At 31.6% G+C, this 21880-nt stretch overlaps 1 protein-coding gene across 1 annotated transcript; it reads left to right on the forward strand.

The window, feature by feature from the left end:
- Positions 1-17150: 17150 nt before the first annotated feature.
- Positions 17151-21422, forward strand: LOC137818505 (putative glycerol-3-phosphate acyltransferase 8). Its single transcript, XM_068621967.2, has 3 exons — positions 17151-17527; positions 17610-17922; positions 20361-21422. Exons 1-3 carry the CDS (start codon positions 17214-17216, stop codon positions 21237-21239), a joined length of 1506 nt encoding a protein of 501 aa, XP_068478068.2. The 5' UTR covers positions 17151-17213; the 3' UTR covers positions 21240-21422.
- Positions 21423-21880: the final 458 nt, after the last annotated feature.

The raw sequence follows: 21880 nt of genomic DNA on the forward strand, positions 1-21880 counted from the left end.
TAGGTTGTCTTTACTTAAGATTATTGGTGTGACATCCATTATGATGACTTTTTTCACCGTGCTTTGTGTTATTGGGATGTGAATGTGAAAATAGTTTTACATAGGCTCTTGAAGGACTTAGAGGTGTATTTTTAAAAGTCAATTCACTCTCATATGTTTTGGTAACTAATAGGGGTCTAGTTTAATGAATTTAATTACAATTGTGTTTCCTGAAGCGTGCAATATTCTACCTTGATTTTACACAAACAAGAATGTTAAAGTAAAATATAAAATGATTAAAAACTCATGGTATTGTGTTATAGATTGTCCTATATGTGATGTATTTGAAGATCGTGTTATTACTATTAGAGTTGTTTGTTCATTGTGACTTGTATTTGTTAAATATGTGAGTGATAGATGGGTAATCCTACACAAAGAAATGTGTTAACGCATAAATTGATAAGGTGATGCATTAGGGAACATAACAAGTAACAAATATGTTAGTTTACATATTTCAATTAATTTTGTTCGTTGAAGTTTGTGGTATTCCAAAATGAAAGCCTCTTATTTCTTTAATATGTAAAGTTGATGTTTTCCAATAGAACCTTAAGAGGTTGTTTCAAAATAGTTTGTGAGACTTGTATAATTGTTGGGATGCAATGAATAGCCTGATAACATTGTAACATTATGGAAAAAAAAAACATGTTGGGTATCATACCTATAACATCACCTTGTACAAAAGATTGTTGGTTTTTTGTCAAATATATTGAAGTTGGCACTTAATGTTATGGTTGCACACTTAAATGTGTTAATGGTCTTTTATGTGATTGTGAATAAGCTAAATATGGCCTTGGTAACATACCACTAAACTAAGTACATGTAATATGAACAAGACTTAGCTTTTATAATATCTCATTAGATGTCCTACCCACAAGGTTTTATATTCAATAATAATTTAATCTAATTTTAAATTGTTTCAAGAAAGTTGACATTGTGGGTAATCTAAAAATGTTCCATTGTCTATTGTCTCATAGTTGGAATGTAAAGTGGTAACAATCCACATTATTTGACTGCAACCTCTATGTGGTACATGGGGCCCATAACTCATTCGTTCTAAGTCCATACAATACTAACTTTAACTTTGAAGAATCCTAAAAATAAAAAGGAAATGATAATAATAATAATAAATCATCTTAATAAGTTATTTTATTCCATTATTATGATTTTTTTTTAATTTTATCACACTATTTTAAAAATTATTAATTTAATTTTTAGATGATAAATTAATGCAATACAAATATAACATTGACCTGACTCGTTTTGACCTTTATGAGTGGATATTATTCTTTTTTTACAACTCAATTAAAAGACACATGAGTACTTTCGAAAATCCATGAGATCATTATTGTCATCTTCTTGCATGCTTTATCTTCCTCATATGCCCCATGCCTGAACAATTTTGCAATACATTTCTTCGCTATGCAAAGATGGTTGAATGTGTAAATTCATTCTCCCACTTGCACCTTCAAATCCTTACCCAACTAAAAAAAACTTTTTTTCTCTCAACACAAGTTTGTCAAATCCAAACTAATCATTATCTATGCTAAAACATGCACCACATCTAATGTTGCAATGCACCTCTTTAGCAATTCACAATGCTAAAACAATTTTTTTTCTGAATCTCCATTATTAATTTGTACATGTGAACAAGATATTGTGAAAAAAGCTTTTGGATTATATAGAAATGCAAAATTGTGGGTTCTTACCAAAATTAGGGATGACAACGAGTTGGAATGGTGTGAGTTTGACTATGTTCATTTTTGTTCTTAAAGTAAAAACTCATCATGTATTTTGTCTCTAATATTCGACGGGTGTAAAACTTGTGTCTCGCTTTCACTTCCATCGAATAATGATTGTATTGCATCTAATATTTGTATTGCATTGGTATCCTCCTAAATATTGACTGGATAATTATTTAAAAATCAAAGGAAATGAAAGATAATATTATCAATAATTGAATCCAAAAGGATGCATGGAGAATTCATGGTTGCATACAAAATTTGAAATAGAGTACCAAGTAAACTAAAGGTATTTTAGTAATTCAAAATAGGGACGAATGTAGGAATCTGAAAGCGGCGGATTTGATACTCATCATCATACTAGTTTAAAGAGTTGGGTATTACCCATGCTTATATTTACATTCAGTCAATCCATATATCCTTATTAACACTAGGAGGAGTTTGGACAATACTCGAGAGTACAAGTTTATTTCTCATCCCTACTAACAACTTTGTTCTCCCCAATTATTTGAAGGCTTGCAAGTTTCTTCATTATGTTGGATTTAGTAAAGGGGTTCACGCATCCCTCCTTTACAATCCATCTAGATAAATATGACAAAGTTCTCTTTCTCTTTTGTCATGACTTCCAATCTTTAAGCCGTTTAGAAAAGGGGTAAGGATAACACGGGATAGATGGGGTATGAGATTGACTATACATGTCCATTTTTTGAAGTAAAAATTTATACTCATCATCATCGGGTATAAAATTAATGTCTCATCTTTATCCCCATTTGGCAGCGAATATACTCATACCCGCTTTTGTAGTGTCCTAAATATTAATTAAATAGTTTTTTCACGCACAAAAATAAAAGCAAAAAATGGTATTATAAAAAATTTAATGTCAAAATGACACATTTTCTTTTCTTCAATATAAAGTTTCAAGGAAAAAATTACAATTGCACAAATATTAAAATAGAGTATAAAACAACAATTTCATAAATATCAAATAATTATTAAAAAGTAATTAATCACATGTAATTGAAATTTCATAACAAATACAACATATAGTATATTTTATTTTCAGATGTTGACATGGAAAGTATCTCAGGGATTTAAATGAACACAATGAATATTGAATGAGTTAAACAATTGAGAGAAAGAGGATGAAAAATTGTGTAGAAAAAAAGAGTTTATCAAATGAAGTGAATCTAAGAACCAAAGGAAAAAGAATAAGATAAATTTTGTAGGCTACTTGATAAACTAAAAGGGGTTTACACAATTTGATACTCAAAATTAATATTCATACATTCTCACATGACAAAGAATAAAAAACAAATAAATATATTAAAAATAAGCATGCATGATCAAGGGTGTGCCCTAAAACTAATTTAATTCGATAAAATTAAAATTTATATCTTTTGAAATGCATTACATCCTCTAAAGGAAATCGTACAAAAGAAAAAAAAATGTGTATTTTAAGTTATGATGAAAGGAAAAGTACATTGTGGATCTTAGTGAACTTGGTGAATAACGAATAAGTCGAGTAATTGAGAGAGAAAATGAAAAATTGTTTACCAAAAAGAATGGTTTTTTAAGTGAAAAGAAATAAATGATCAAATAGAATGAAAATAATGTTTATAGGTTACTTAATAAACTGAATGTGTTTTAATAGTTTAAAATAAGGATATGTATCATAATAGGGATGAGACAATATATATATATATATATACTCATCTCACCCTCATGTCGAAATTAAAAAATCGGTATGCCAGTCAATTTGGGATTCCCCATCAAAATTATAACAAATTCAAACAATATTCACAATTGCTAATTTATCTGTCATCCCTAACAAGGGGTGATCGGTGATTATGAAAATGAAAAATAAATAGTAAAATAGGGTTAAGGGTTGGTTTGGGTGAGAGATAAGGTAATGATGGTACCAATATCAAGGACAAAATAAATAAAATAATTCATTAAATTAAGATAATGTTTACATATAAGAGAGGACTAAATATAATAGCAATATAGTAACAACCTTGAAGAGTAAAAAAATAAAATAATTGATAATATATCATGTTTATAATATCTAGGAAACAAAATAACTAATAATATAAAATATCTAATTATATTTGATTTTAATATCCCTCAAATTGGAGAATATATATTTATGATTCCCAACTTGTTAATGAAACTATTAAAGCAATAGTAAGAAGAGTCATTTTGAATATATTAGTTATTTGATTCTCAATTTTGACATGAATAAAAGTGAATAGTTGTTTTAGAACAAGCTTACGAGTAAAAAGGACATTCAATATTTATATGTTTGGATCTCTTATAATGGGAGGAATTATAAGCAAGGTGCATGAAAAAATGTTATAACAAAATAGCATAATTGTGTCAATTGAAACATCAAAATGTTTGAGTAATTATTGAATTCAAACCACTTCACTAGCCATTAATAATAAGGCATAATATTCTTATTTTGCCGAAGATTTGGGCAGAGTACTTTGTTTGGCTTACTTTCGAGAAATCACATAATCATTAAGGAAAATACAACACAAAAACCAATGGTTGATTTTTTGGCGTTTAAACAATTGTTCCAGTTTGCATCAACATAGGTTGAAAGGTGAAATTTGTTGTTGGTCAGGAAAAAGAGACACTGACCTAAAGTAAGCTTCAAGTGTTGTAACAAATGATGGACTTTGGTAAAATGTGTAGTCAATGGATTTTTCACTATTGACTTAGTTTGTGAAATACAAATAATGTTTGGTCTGAAAATGGTTAAGTACATAAGTCTTTCAATGAAATTTTTTATATGTAGTGTAATTGGTTTGCTAACTAAGAAACCAATATCATCAAGCAAATATAAGTATGTTCTTTTCGACTCAGGGAAATACCCTTGTTGGATGGCAATTTCCAAGCCTGAAAAGTATTGGAGAGAACCAAAGATCTTTAGGTTGAGCAAGAAATTCAATAGCAATTGTAAATTGTTAACACAATAAAATTTAGGGCATGCTAATATAATGTCATCCACGTAAACAAGCAAAATGACCAATGAAAAACAAGAACTAATCATAAGTGAATAAAAAATATTTTAGATTGTAAAACCATGTTGCAGTAATGTTGAGGAGTGAACTAACAGGACCATTATTTAGAGGTTTGTCCATATATAAATTTATTTAACTAGCAAATTAATCCTTTTGTTTTTGTTTTGTAGTCTTAGGAAATATATATGTATACTGTTGATTTTGGCTTAATCTCAAGTCTCACATCGGTGGGTTCATTGTTTGGGAAGGAGGTTTGAGGGCTATAAATTAAACTCTCCTCTTTCACTGTTATATATCCCAATTTGTAATATCTTATCCCATAATAATAAAAGTGAGCTGTTTTTGTTGTGCTCGGAGATTAGGCTAAATTGGCCGAACTCTGTTAACAATTTTCTGGTGTGTTTTTTCCTCTTTATCTCTTTTATTATTCCGCTCTGTTTATTCAATATTATTTGTCGGGTAGCTATGTTAGGGTTTTGTTTTAGTGGGGAAATTACCCGTTTTTTCCAACAAGTGGTATCAAGAGCCGAAGGTTTGCCTTGGGTTGTTTAAATTATTTGTAATATTGAATACTATATTTTGATTTTGTAATGGCAAATCAAGAAGAAGAAGCGAAGGATGTATCCAGAGTGTCGAGCTCCTCGTCATCATGGTCGAGGTTCCCGGTGTCCACTTTGAAATTGGCGGTGGAAATATTTGATGGCACTGGACATTTTGGTATGTGGCAAGGAGAGGTCTTGGACTCTCTTTTTCAGCAGGGTCTTGATATTGCTATTGAAGGAGAGAAACCAGAAGAGGTAGAGGAGAAAGACTGGAGCATCATCAACCGGTTGGCATGCGAAACTATTCGATCCTGTCTGTCCAGAGAGCAGAAGTATGCTGTAAAAAACGAGACTTCTGCACACAAACTGTGGAAGGCATTGGAGGACAAGTTTCTGAAGAAGAGTGGTCAGAACAAGCTCCTGATGAAGAAAAGGTTGTTCCGATTTGACTACCAACAAGGTACTACTATGAATGCACACATCACTATGTTTAATCAATTAATAGCAGACCTGTTGAATTTAGATGTGAAGTTTGAGGATGAGGATTTGGCTTTGATGTTGTTATCATCTCTTCCTAATGAATTTGAACATTTGGAGACTACGCTCCTTCACGAGAAGGAGAATGTGTCGTTAGATGCTGTTTGTTCTGCTTTATATAGTCATGAATTGAGAAAGCAGGATAAGATGAAAACCAAATCAACGACATCAGAAGAAGCATTGGTAGCAAGAGGTCGTCAGCAAAGTCAGACAAAGGGGAGAAGAGGGAGGTCTAAGTCTAAAGGTCGAGCCGTTGCCAAAGATGAGTGTGCTTTCTGTCATGAGAAAGGACACTGGAAGAAAGACTGTCCAAAACTGCAGAAGAAAAGGAAGGCTCTGCAAGATGCAAATGTTGCAGAATGCAAAAATGATGTGGAAGCAGATATCTCTTTAATTGTCTCGCTTTCAGCATCATCGTATTTAGATGAGTGGATATTGGATTCAGGTTGTACCTATCATATGTGTCCCATTCGGGAATGGTTCTTTGAATTTCAAGAACTTGATGGCGGGGTTGTTTACATGGGTAATGATAATCCATGTAAGACAACTGGGATAGGTTCAATCAAGTTGCAGAATCATGATGGATCCACCAGAATTTTGCGGGAAGTACGGTACGTGCCAAAGTTGAAGAAGAATCACATCTCATTGGGGGCTTTAGAATCTAAAGGCCTAGTTGTGACGATGCAAGATGGAATTCTTAAAGCAACTTCAGGAGCACTGGTGATGTTGAAAGGCGTGAGAAAGAACAATCTGTATTACTATCAAGGTAGTACAATAGTGGGGATAGTAGCGACATCAACTTCTAGCACTAAGAAAGATGACGAGGCAACGAAGTTGTGGCATATGAGGTTGGGACATGCTGGAGAGAAATCCTTGCAAATTCTTACCAAACAGGGATTGTTGAAAGGTACAAAGGCTTGCAAACTTGAATTTTGTGAGCATTGTGTTCTGGGAAAACAACGAAGAGTGAAGTTTGGCATTGCAATTCACAATACCAAGGGTATTCTGGATTATGTGCATTCAGATGTGTGGGGACCTGCCAAGACTCCGTCAATCGGAGGTAGGCATTATTTTGTCACTTTTGTGGATGATTTTTCCAGGAGAGTTTGGGTGTTTACTATGAAGAACAAAAATGATGTGCTTGAAATTTTCCTTAAGTGGAAAGCTCAAGTTGAAAACCAGACAGGAAGGAAGATTAAGGTTCTGCGAACAGACAATGGAGAAGAATACAAGAGTGATCCGTTCCTGAAGGTATGTCAAGATTGTGGCATAGTTCAGCACTTCACTGTTAGAAAAACACCACAACAGAATGGGGTGTCGGAGTGTATGAACAAGACACTTGTTGAGAAAGTTCGTTGTATGCTGTCTAATGCTGAGTTAGGTAGAGAGTTTTGGGTTGAGGCTGTGACATGCGCTCAACATCTCGTCAATCGTTTGGCATCATCTGCTATAGATGGCAAAACCCCGTTAGAGGTATGGTCTGGAAAACCTGCAACTAATTATGATTCTTTGCATGTTTTTGGTTCTATTGCATATTATCATGTGATTGAATCAAAGTTGGATCCACGGGCAAAGAAGGCTCTTTTCATGGGCTTTAGTCCTAGAGTGAAGGGATACCGTTTGTGGTGTCTAAAGGAAAAGAAGACGATTATCAGCAGGGATGTTACCTTTGATGAATCTTCCATGTTAAAGAAGGTAAATCTAGAAGGAGCTAATAATACTCCACAACAGGTGGAGTGTGCTCGGAAGTAGGTGGAGTTTGAGCCGACAGTGGTGATCCCAACACGAAATACCACAAGTGACTCTCCTATGGTAGAAGAAGAGTCAGATGAGGAAGAGGTTCCTACCCAAGAATCTCAACAACAATCAGCGCCAATTGCAGTTAGAAGACAGAGACGAGATATTCAAAAGCCTGCTCGTTTCATGGATATGGTTGCCTATGCACTTCCAGTTGTTGATGACATTCCATCCACTTACCCAGAAGCCATTCTGAGTTCAGAGAGTGGTAATTGGGCAGGTGTAATGAAAGAGAAGATGCAGTCTTTGAAGAAGAACAAGACGTGGAAGCTGACACAATTACCAAAAGGTAAGAAGGCAATTGGGTGCAAATGGGTATTTGCAAAGAAAGAAGGATTTCCTAATAAAGAAGATGTTCGCTACAAGGCAAGGTTGGTTGCTAAAGGCTTTGCTAAGAGGGAGGGAATTGATTATAATGAGGTATTTTCTCCAATTGTTAAACATTCCTCCATTCGAATTTTGTTGGCCTTGGTAGCACAGTTGAATTTGGAGCTTGCTCAACTTGATGTAAAGACCGCGTTCCTACACGGTGATTTGAAGGAGGAAATCTATATGACTCAACCAGAAGGATACAAGGTTGATAGTAAAGAAGATTGGGTTTGTAAACTTAGCAAATCGTTGTACGGACTGAAACAATCTCCGAGACAGTGGTACAAACGATTTGATAAGTTCATGAAGGATCAGAAGTACAAGAGAAGCAAATATGATCACTGTGTGTATTTGCGCAGACTTGAAGATGGTTCCTACATTTACTTACTCTTATATGTTGATGATATGTTGATTGCAGCAAAAAGCCAAGTTGAGATTGACAGGTTAAAGGCTCAGTTGAGTAAAGAGTTCGAGATGAAGGATTTAGGGGAAGCCAAGAAGATTCTCAGCATGGAGATAAACAGGGACAGGGAGAGGGGAAAACTTTGGCTGTCACAGAAGCAGTATTTGCAGAAGGTACTACAACGTTTTGGTATACACAAAGATACAAAACCTGTAAGTACCCCACTTGCTCCTCATTTGAAATTGAGTAGCCGTTTATCTCCGACGACTGATGAAGAACGAGAATACATGGCGAAAGTCCCATATGCAAATGCAGTTGGAAGCTTGATGTATGCAATGGTGTGTACAAGACCAGATATTTCACAGGCTGTGAGTGTTGTTAGCAGGTACATGCATAATCCGGGTAAGGGACATTGGCAAGCTGTGAGATGGATTCTACAGTACCTCCAAAATACCTTAGATGTTGGATTGACATTTGAGCAAGATGAATCACTTGGTCAATGCATAGTTGGATATTGTGATTCTAATTATGCAGGTGATTTGGATAAGCGACGGTCTACAACTGGCTATTTGTTCACTTTAGCAAAAGCGCCAATTAGTTGGAAGTCTACCTTGCAGTCTACGGTGGCTTTGTCTACAACAGAGGCAGAGTATATGACGATTACAGAGGCTGTGAAGGAAGCAATTTGGCTTCATGGGTTGCTTAAAGACTTGGGAGTTGGTCAGAAACAACTTGAGTTATATTCTGACAGTTAGAGTGCTATTCATTTAGCAAAGAATCAAGTCTTTCATGCACGGACGAAGCACATTGATGTTCGTTATCACTTTGTACGTGAGATTCTCGAAGAAGAGGAGATTGTTCTCCTTAAGATTCACACTACGGAGAATCCTGCAGATATGCTCACCAAGGTGATTACAAGGGCCAAGTTTGAACATTGTTTAGACTTGGTTAATATCTTGCACATTTGAAGTTGGCGCCCGGAGGCGCAAATTTGAAGCACTGCAAAGTTTGTTTTTGTTATGTTTTGAGAAGATTTGTATTAGGTAGAACTTGAAATTAAGCTAAGGTGGAGATTTGTTGATTTTGGCTTAATCCCAAGTCCCACATCGGTGGGTTCATTGTTTGGGAAGGAGGTTTGAGGGTTATAAATTAAACTCTCCTCCTTCATTGTTATATATCCCAATTTGTAATATCTTCTCCCATAATAATAAAAGTGAGCTGTTTTTGCTGTGCTCGGAGATTAGGCTAAATTGGCCGAACTCCGTTAACAATTTTCTGGTGTGTTTTTTCCTCTTTATCTCTTTTATTATTCTGCTCTGTTTATTCAATATTATTTGTCGGGTAGCTCTGTTAGGGTTATGTTTTAGTGGGGAAATTACCCGTTTTTCCGAACATATACTTCCTAAAAAAACTTATCATTTAATAATGGATTGTTGATATGTAGGTGTTCTAGGTTCCATTTTTCTGTAACAACAATAACTAATAAAACCCTTACAAAAAAGTAAGTTTGACCACTGGTGAAAAAGTGGTATAAGAAATCAATCCTAACATGTTGCGTGTAGCCTTTGTCAATTGAAGAATCAAAATTTTGTATTTCAATTTGAAAACTAATATGTTCCTATGACATATTTACCTTCAGGTAAAGGAGCTAAATCTCAGTATTATTAACTTCCAAATCCTTGATCTATTGAGTCATACTATCTTTCCATTTAAGGTAAGGTACTGTATTGTTCGAACGTGCTCGGATCCTCAACCCAAACACTTAAGTGTAGTAAGCTCGGTTAGACAGGTTATGTGAGAAATACCCAGCTCGGCTTGGGGATGGTATGGACCCAATGACACGTTATGAGGTCAACCCAGATGTTTGGTAGTCTATATGGAAAGAAAAATTAAAGTAAAAACAACAGAAGGAATAACTGAATTAGTTAAAGTGTATATATATTTTAAATGCAAATAAAAGTTGTTAGGGATGATGTGGCATTGTACCAAAAAATAAAAGGTACACGTTAACAGAATGTACTTACCGTGAAATTATATTATTATTATTGAGATTATATTCCTGTTGTTGAAATAATATTCTGGTTGATGAAAATCGTTGAAGGAATGTTTATAAAAGGGGTTTAAGACCCTGGGTAAAGGTAAGTTTTTCTAAACCCTATATTGATACAAATTGATAGCTTGAATACTCTTAAGACTTGATCGTCGAGGTGTGATCAACAGTTGGAGCCCCCTTTGTCACAAAGCGTCTTCTGCTCAGTTCAACACCCCAAGCAAAGTTGCTTCAGCTTGGAGTCACTTCCAAGTCCGACCGATGTTAACAGGCAATAACAGGTACTACATAATGATAGAATTGAGACTCGTAAGTAGTGGAGTATGATTGATAAAGGTTTTGTATTTTGGACTAAGTTTGTCCAAAAAATGAAAATTTTGAATGGGACAAGTATGTGAGGTGTTAAAGCACTCATAGTTAGAAAAATAAGAGAGTTTCTTAAACACTCTCGATGATAAGCAAAGGCTTCAAATTCATCAATTAAGGAGCAAGAATAATTAGAAGAAGCCCTTCCTTGAAAGTAAAAATTGCTTCATGAAAAAACATACCTTTTAAGTAAGGAATTGTTTAGTCTCTAGATTGTATAATTTGTATCCTTTATAGTCTTTAGGATAGCCGACAAAGATGGATGGAGTGGCATGATGAGTAAATTTGTTTTTATAGAAGGAAAAATTCCTCCATAAGTCAAACACTTTAAAGTTATTAAAGAGTGATAGTCTAAGTTTGGATCCATACAAAACCTAGTAAAGTAATTTATGTTATAGTACTAAAGAGGCAACCTTGTTAATTAGAAAGGTAGTGGTGAAAACACACTCCCCTCGGAATTGGATTAGAAACTTGAATTAAAAAATAAAAATTGAGTTACATTCAATAGATGTTGATGTTTTTTCTCAACTATTGAGTTTTGTTGAGGTCTCTCCGCATAAGAAAATTGGTGTTGAGTGCCTTGTTATGTTGGGAAATTAGCAAGAGCAAACTTTTTTGCATTGTCAAACCTAAAATACTTAACCTTGACCCCAAACTGAGTTTTAACCATTTGAAAATAATGTTTTATAATATTAGCAATTTCAAATTTGTGTGTGAGAAAAAAATCCAAATAAAGCAACTACAATAATCATTCAAAGTTAAGAAACAAATGTTTGTCATCATAAGTAGGTTTATCATAACACTCTCAAACGTTGCAATATAATATATCAAATAATGACTGAGACACCTTGCTTAGTGAAGTGAAATATAATATTCTAAACTTAGCAAGAGGACAAATTTAAAGATTGAAAGTAGAAAAATCATATGAAATCTAAAAAGTAATTTCATTACTCAAAAGTTTAATGTCTTTATCATATATATGTTCAAATTTATAATGTCAAACATAAACATTCTTACAATGATCAATATTGTGGAAAGAAAAAATAGTATTCGTACTAGTATTAAAGGAAATAAGATTATAATCATTTTGTGAAAAAGTTGAAGGAGACAACACTACAATCTTTCAATAAGATTACCACTGACAATCTTCTTGGATGGAAGCATCTCCTGGGGATTTTTAACAAAGGTGATGGACAAACTATTATCAAATAATAAAACACTAACAAACAACAAATTAAAATTGAATTAAGGTAGAAAAGAACATTATAAAGCACTAGTATATAAGAAATTTAAATAGTGTCAAAAATTATTGTAAGAATAATATATTGGGTAATATAAGAGTTTTATCATTGATATATATGTAAGATTGAAAATATGAGAGAGAATGACTAAGACGAGTATTGACACATGAATAATAATTCATTTACTTTTAAACAAATGATTAATAGTAAAAGCAAAAAATAACTAAACAATTTAAAAAAAAAAGATTAACATCTATGATAGACATAATCATACTATTAGGAGCAATCAAATGCGATACATTAGAGTTTTCATCCATGACATCCATGGGAGAAGTAAATTATTAGAATGAATGTGAAAAAATCACTTATGATATTATTGACTTTAAGTCTAACTTAATTAAACCCTACAAAATTGACTTGTAAAGTTATGCTTGCATTTATATATGATAATTTTATCTCAACTTCAGTCAATATAAAATCTTCAACATACTCTCTCACATCATGAACTCAACGTCTGAGAGAGCATGCAACTAAATATGAATGGTAAGTAACACAATAAATCAACAAACCTATTAGACTTTAAATCATATTAAAATGAAAAAAAAAATCATTAAGTCAATATGATGTTTACATGTGAGATAATATTATATATAGTAGCAATATACTAACAAAGCAAATAATAAGATAGAGAAAAAATGATAATATATAATATGTATAGTGTATAGAAAATAAAGTAATTAATAATATATAATATCAAACTATATCTGACTCTAATAATTAAGTCACCTCAATGCATTATGTTACTTCTATTACTTAAGGACGTTGGCAAAAAATACTACATCCACTCATGTTAAAAAAGTTGACCAAATTAAAATCTTTCAAAATAATAAAATAAAATTGAAAAATTCAAGTAATATTAACACACCATAATATGTTAAGTTTAACAAATAAAATATATTACCTTAAAAGTCATTTTCAATCTTTTCCAACTCACCAAAAAAAAGTCCACTCTAATGTTCTTCTGGTTTTACTTTTTCCCTTTTTTTTCTTATAATCTGAATAAAGCATGAATATGTCATTAATTTTTTATCCTTTTATTCGGCCATTAATTATTCGGCTACTATGCCATCAATGAATATGTCTCATTACATGTTTTTTTCCCAATAGCATTAAATATATCTCACGTCAAGGGATAATTTATATTATATTACCCTTTTTTCTTATATATATGTAAGTTTCATTCAAATATTTTCTTAATAAAGCTGATTTAGTTTATAAATAGTACTAGATATCAAGAATTTAATAAATTTAACTCGATTAACAATAATTTTGGCTAAGAAAATGTTTATATTATAGCAATACATTAATAAAAAACAACTTTATATATATATATATATATATATATATATTACTACTAGTACTATTTTTTTAATATTTATATACTAAAATAAATCATTAAATAAAAAATAATTTTAAAAATAAAAATAATTAGTTATTATACTAAAATTTTAAAGACTCAAAATTAAATTAGTATTTAATTAATTACCAATATTTTAGCTACCAATTATTTTAGATTTAAAAATTAGTAACTAATTATATATTAATTAATTAATTATATAATAATTTAAAAATTAGTTTAGATATTAACAATTTTTTAATTTTAAAATAATATTTAATTTAATCAATCTAATATTTTATTTTTAAAATTGATTTCTATTTAATATATTGAATTAATGTTTTTTAGTTTTTTTTTTACCAATCCATGTTTAAATGTATATGATGGTTGGATATATTATTATAATATGAATATAAGAAAGGGACATTATAGCTAGGGTTGAACTTCATTTTCTTTGCATTCAAAGTTAGATAGGGCATTTAAGATTGAACTTAATTATTCCAAACACTTTACCTTTCTGGTTGGTAGATAGATGCACCACCCAAAACAACCCATTCCTGCTCTCAAATTTTTTCAACTTCTTCAACAACCAATGCGTATTCAAGAAAGAGTATAAGAATAATATTTTAATAATCTAACTTTTTTATATCTTTTTCAGGCACAATAACTTTGGTTTTGTTTAATTTAATTTTCTTAATATTTATTGCCCAAAGTGTGCATGAAAAGTATTTATTCATAATTGTTCCAACTATTTTTTAATTGTATTTTTTTTTACGGTAAAAAATTTGGACATGTAGGTGGAAAAAAACATATGTTAATTATAGCAGTTATTATACTGTTGTTAGACCACAAAATTAAATTATACAACAAACTCATAATCCAACTATCTTTTAAAGGAATTTATTCACTTTATTTTTTGTTGAACTTGAGTTAGACTATAATACATTTTTAAACTAAATTCATATTAGAGTATCTTAAATTTAGTTAGATTAAAATAATTTTCTGTTAATTAGAGTCCTTAACACTGCAAGAAAATAATTAAATAAAAAATATTTTTAAAAAATAAAAATAATTAATTAATATAATAATTATTTATTTTTTATCTTTAAAATTTAACGATTTTATTGTATTAATACATTGATAAGTGATGAAAAATCTTGAAAAGGTGTCAAATAAAAGTTATTTAATGTTTTGCATTGCACAAGATTATCTTGACAGGTTCATGAAGGCTTTCAACTACTCCAACTAACAAATTTCAATTCTATCTTACCATTCTCCAAAACCATATCCTAATAGTTGACCCTCTAATATTTAATAAATGTATCTATCTGTGGTTTAATTGGTTTGTGTTTTTATTTAAAATGTTTATTATAATTTGTACCCAAAAAATATTTAATGTAACTGAATGTTTATACAAGTTAGATATAATTTATAATATAGGAACACGTTTGGTTTAAATATTTTTTGGATTTTTGTATTTATATTAATGGAAATACATACTGTCTTATACATATATACCGAATAAATTAAATATTTTGGTTGAATAAATTGTGTTAGATGTATTCATTTTGCCATAGACGTATCAGCGTAATTAAAACGTAGATGATAAATCATTTGTATTCTCTACAATAAAAAGCAAGTTGAAGGATTAAAAACATATTAAAAAGTATTTTAGAGATAAATCAAAAGAAACAACGTAATATTAAAGAAAAAATATACAAATAAATATTTTTCAGAAACTTAAACTATAATTTCATAATTCATTATTTACTGTAATCTATATTTTTTTCTTTTGCGTATTTATTTAATTTCATAGGTTAATCTTTATATCTTATAATATATTTTTATATTAAGTTATTTTCCCTCACCAGAAATACGTCTATGTATATTATTTATATAGATAATATAGTCTATATATATTATATAGGATATTGCAAAACATAGGAACTATAAAGTTTCTAAAGGAATATATGTACAAAATTTGCATTTAACTAAAAACACTTATAGTTATCTGATCATATTCTAACTATAAAATATAATTACAAATAATATAAAATTTATTATTTATAAAAGATTTAAATATTTTTTTTACAATAAATTAATTTTTATTTTTAGTTTAAATTTTAAATTTATTGTGTAAAATGATTATTGAAATGAACCATTATAAATTTTATTATAATATTATAATATTTACGTCGAAGAATTATAAGTATACATTAATAATCCTTCAATAATTTTATTATTATAAATATTCAGATATATTATTAAACTTTAAGTTAAAAACAAAAATTAATTTCATATTAAAATAATAAAGAAAACATATTTAATCCTCAATAAATCATATCCACAAAACTCATTTGATAGAAGGATAGTATAACAGTCATGTACTTGAACTACTACTAATTAATATTTTATATCATAATTTTGTAACTTTACATATATCAGTTTTATTTTAATATGCTTTTAAAAGAATGAGGTAAAATACTATTTTCCATTCATTATGATTGTTATTTATTGGTCTTTTTCTCTTGTGGCATGAAATTTGAAGATTTGGTATTGGAGAAAATAGAACAAGCATTTGCAGCTGAAAGTAATAAAGATTTGGGTGGTGAACCAACAGGAACCAATTTATCTACTTTATTACTTTTGTTGCCTACTTCAACCACATTTCATAAATTAAAATATTTCGTTTAAATCATTTCATTTTTTAAAATAATTATTCTTCTAAATTTAATAAAATATTATTTTTTAAAAAAAGAAACGTGTTAAATTTGTTCGAAAATTGTTATTTTTAAAACTTTAAAAATAAAATTTAGATCCAATTCAGTGTTAAATAAATAATTTTAAAATTAATTTTTCACCTATTTATTTACTATAATTTGATTATCTTTGATGAAATGTGAAATTTACAGCACATTTATTCATTTTGAGGAATCAACATATTATACATGCCATTTAAGGAGGATCTATGAGTATTACAATAAACTCAACTAACTTAACTTTAATAAACTTAAATTTATATTTACTTATATATTATAATTTTACCATATTTATAATCAAGATAAAATATTTAACAAAATTAAATATATATTTTTTTTTAAATAATTAATGATTTTAAATTATTGAAAAAAGTTTATATAAATTTAAAAAATAAGAAAATAATTATTTATTTTACAAGGTATACATTCAATAAATTTACCTTAAACATAAATACGCTATACAGTAAATATTTCAGAAGTGATAGAATGAGACTTAAAAAATAAATTAAAAATGAATTATTATTTATATTTAATAAATGAACTTTTTATTTACTTATTAAGTTAAGAAATACTGAAACGTTTAAAATTTATGTCATGTCAATGATAAAAATTTATAAGATCTCGATATTAAATTTATAATTTAAAGATGTGCAAATACATATATTTGATATATTTTAAACAAATTATTATTTTTATTATAATATATAATAAGTGAAATTATATTTTAAAGGAAAAAATGTAAACACATTTAATATGTTTTTTCACCTGTAACAAGTGACAACCAATTAAATGAGAAAGATAAAAATCGTAGTTAATGTAAGAAATAGTGAAGGATAATTTCGTAATTCAACTCCGCAGAATCAACATTTAAAACTCAGCTTTACCCACTCTTCGTCATCGTTCTCTCTGCAACTGCAATATTCATTCACAGCTGTCACGCGTGAGGAAAATGGCGACAGCGAGACGAAACTTCCCGTCGATAACAGAATGCAACAGGACCAAGTCGTCGCCGCCGGATTCCGTTGCCGCTGACCTCGACGGCACGCTCCTCATCTCCAGCAGTTCATTCCCGTACTTCATGATGGTCGCCGTCGAAGCCGGCAGCCTTCTCCGCGGCTTCATCCTCCTCCTCGCCGTTCCGCTCATCATCTTCGCGTACCTCTTCATATCCGAATCCCTCGGCATCCAGATCCTCATCTTCATCTCCTACTCCGGCCTTAAGATCCGTGACATCGAACTCGTCTCACGTGCGGTGCTCCCTAGGTAACAGACTGACTCACACATTTGCTCGCATTCTCACATGCGTTCCATTCTGTTGTGTTCTGACGTTTGTGCATGCGTGCAGGTTTTATGCTGCGGACGTGAGAAAGGAGAGCTTCGAGATGTTCGACCGGTGCAAGAGAAAGGTCGTGGTGACGGCGAATCCAACAGTGATGGTGGAGCCGTTCGTGAAGGACTTTCTTGGTGGAGACAAGGTGCTAGGAACGGAGATCGAGGTGAATCCGAAGACGAAGAAGGCTACCGGATTCGTGAAGAAGCCTGGCGTGCTCGTGGGAAAGTTGAAGCGTCTTGCGGTTTCAAAAGAGTTCGGCGAGGATTCCCCGGATATTGGACTCGGAGATCGTAAAACTGACTTCGATTTCATGTCTATTTGCAAGGTTTGTTTTCTACTTATTATTATTACCTTTTTTTTTTCTTTTACACAGTAAAATTTGTTTGTTTCTGATTATTTACTTAGTAGTGTTTACATAAGTAGAAACTCTGACAATGTTAATTTTATTGCATCAAACCTAATAGTCTACAAGAATACAAATTATACGTTGTGAAAATTAATTAAAATTTTGGATAATTTGTATGAGGTTATAGAATTAAATTGTTGAACTCATAAATAGTTGTGAAATATTGAAGTCACATGCACATATTTTTTTTTAATATTTGAACCGTGCTTGTAAATGATGAATATGTTTAATGTATTAAAACATAAAATATTAAATGTCTTGAAGATTAATAAAATAGTACAAGAGAATAAAGCATAAAACCATTCATTTTAATATGACCAACTCCATTTTGTTTTGTTAAAAATATTGAATATAATTCTAAATGTTTAGTATATTAAACTATATGTATATAGTTATTTTTACATAAAATATTTAAAACTAAGAGTGATAATATGTGAGACGCTTCTTCTTAAATAAAATATTTATTTCTTTATTTTCAAAACCACCAAACGAATTTATTATTAATATATCTTAATAGATATTTTATTATTAAAAGCAATTATCAAAGTAGATGTCTGTGAAAAATATATTTGTCCTATATAAATCTTCTTTCAATTTCCAATATACAAACTTTACGGGACAAGAATAAAACATAGAACAAAGAGATAAAGAGGAAAAAAAACAAAGAAGAAACAACTCAAAAAAGTTAATGTTTATCGCTCAAAGTAAAAACTAAAAATAGGAGAACCAAAAGAACAGTAAACATTTTTATATTAAACGAGTAGAAAGAAGAAAGTGAAAAAAATGAGAAAATTGTATGGAAGAAATTTGATGATAATAATAGTAAGTAGATGGAGATGGAGTGATCCATCATTGAATAATGATGTGAATAGGGTCATTACTTAAAAAGCCTCTGTTTCCTTTACCTTTATTTATGCCTCACGCGAATTATATATTAATTACGTGCTTGTTAGGTAAAGGATAGCATAGTTGCACAAGTTAACAACGTGACCTCATGTGGTCATGTATTGTAAACACAGATCATGTAATGCATATTACTACCATTAGCCCATTAGTTTGGTTTCCTTCTAATAAAACGTAGATCAATTGATTTACAGATTAGGTTACCTAAGAAGATTAAGCAGGTTCTTTCTTCTTTTGTGCATAATCTATATTTAATGGGTTAACTATGGAGGTGGTCAACCGTGTAGGCAATGACAAATTGGGTAGGTCTTTTTACGGTTGAGTGTAAATGCATGCCATTTTATTCCGGTTCCTGACCCCGTGGGACCCACCGTATTAACTATTAACCATTCCCAAACAACCACCAATAATGCCTTTTGTGGTCCATTGACTCCATTCACACTCACAAAGCATGATGCTTTTTACGACAGTCATGATCCATTCATACTGTTTCCCTCTTAACTACCACGGAGGCTACTACCTAAAATTTTCTTCTCAATTAATACAGTCATTCACCGGCCCACCGCCACTCTGTTCCCTTATAGTATCGCTAGTAATAGAGGGTCCTTCATTTAAATTTAAGATTTAGGTTTTATAAAAACAATTTTAACATACTCATATAGAATTATATGAGTATCTTAAAAAGAAGTATGTAATACATTTAAGAAATGAAAAATATCTAACTATAAATTAAATCAAATTTTTAAGTTGTCAGAAATTAAAATATAACTAAAAAAAGGACAAAAGTGCGTTATGCACTCGCACAATTCAAATCACGTGACTTACACAGTAACTTTTGGTTTGGTTCATCATTTAGTTACCTCTTGACACAATTTCTTTATCTTCCCTCAGTGAAAGGAGTAGTGTCTGTGTGTTGATCAAAATTAATTATAAAACTAGTGTGCTCTTGATATCATATTATATAGTATCAGAATTGCTCATGTAATTATTCACATATTGTTTTTTATGTCATTATTCTTTATCATATTAATAATACTATCTTGCACCTTTCGTTATCTCAATTCTCTTTTCTGTTATTTTCCTATCTCACTCTTAATGTTTTTAAAAAAATGTACAAATAAATAATCTAGCAATATAGTAGAAAAAGGATACTGAATTTATATTTGAGAAACCAGCAAGATGTGAATGATTATAGGTTGTTTGTAGCCCTTATTGGGAGATTGATTTCATACTAGTAGGTAGTTATTGTACATTGAATCATTTGTGGATAGACAGACAGTGAAATGTCGCTATGCAATTAAGGTGGTGAGATTGAAAAGAAAAATATGAAGTAGTGGCAAATAAGGTTATGATGGATGGCTTAATTAGTAGTGTGGGTACAATTTCTCTTCTGTTTAAAAAAAAAAGGCCCAAATACAGTGATCTAACAACAGTCAACAAATGATGAATAACAGGAGGGTTACATGGTGCCTCCGAGCAAATCAGCAAAACCAGTACCACAGGAGCGTCTGAAGAGCAGGCTCATCTTCCACGATGGTCGTTTTGTGCAGAAGCCAGACCCACTGAACGCTCTCATCACCTTCCTGTGGCTACCCTTTGGTTTTATCCTCTCCATTATAAGGGTCTACTTCAACCTTCCCCTCCCCGAACGCATCGTGCGCTACACCTACGAAATGCTGGGCATCAAGCTCGTCATCCGCGGCCACCGTCCTCCCCCACCGTCTCCTGGCACTCCCGGCAACCTCTATGTCTGCAACCACCGCACCGCCCTTGACCCCATCGTCATCGCTATCGCCCTCGGCCGCAAGGTCTCCTGCGTCACCTACAGCGTCAGCAAGCTCTCCCGATTCCTTTCGCCGATCCCCGCCGTCGCCCTCACTCGCGATCGCGCTGCCGACGCCGCCCGCATCACCGAGATCCTGCAGAAGGGTGACCTGGTCGTGTGCCCCGAGGGCACCACGTGTCGCGAGCCCTTTTTGCTTCGCTTCAGCGCCCTCTTCGCCGAGCTGAGCGACAGAATCGTTCCCGTGGCTGTTGACTGCAAGCAGAACATGTTCTTTGGGACGACTGTTCGCGGTATCAAATTCTGGGACCCTTACTTCTTCTTCATGAACCCTAGGCCAGTTTACGAGGTTACCTTCCTTGACCCCTTGCCGGAGGAGATGTCATGCAAGGCAGGGGGGAAGAGCTCGATTGAGGTGGCGAATCATGTGCAGAAGGTGCTGGGGGATGTGTTGGGGTTCGAGTGCACGGGGTTGACTAGGAAGGATAAGTATTTGTTGTTGGGTGGGAATGATGGGAAGGTGGAGTCTCTGTATGGTTCCAAGAAGTGAGAGATGAAGAACATGAGATTAGGAGTTACTGGTTTGATGATTGTTGAGCGAAGTGCAGATTGATATAGAAAAAGGTTAGCTATAGCCATTGCTACTTTATTATTTTTGCTGATCCTTCCACTTGGGATTTTGTCACGGTGTTTTCACTCTTTTTCAAACTTTCTCCATGTCCCTTCTTTTCTATATTAATGATTTCTTTCAATCATGAATAAGGAAAACAAGTTATAAGATAAAGAAAAATTAAAAAACTTATCTTGTTTTCAAGAAATATATTCTATGTTATTAATTAGTTTTTTTTTACGGTGTTTCGTTGACGACTTTGTTGGTAAGAAGCAAGACAATTTCAACTTTAATTAGATGAAACATTAAATTCATGTCATGGTATGATAACTTTGATTTAAATTTTTTACAAAGAAAATCTTGTTTAGTAGGCACGATTTTAGTTAAAACTTTGATTAGGATTTAATTGAATTCGTATATATGGGTGGTATGACTTTGAAGTTAAATGAAAAATAAATAAAATTATGCTCGTAGTTATTTTTGTTTAATATAGTGTCAACCATGCATGACTTCTTTAATGTTTAATTTTTTTATAAGACAATATCTATTTGAATTTTTTATTGTGTAATGAAAATACTTAA

This window comes from Phaseolus vulgaris, chromosome 10 (assembly GCF_051622355.1).
Source record: "Phaseolus vulgaris cultivar YP4 chromosome 10, ASM5162235v1, whole genome shotgun sequence".
In the NCBI taxonomy this organism is placed as follows: domain Eukaryota; kingdom Viridiplantae; phylum Streptophyta; class Magnoliopsida; order Fabales; family Fabaceae; genus Phaseolus; species Phaseolus vulgaris.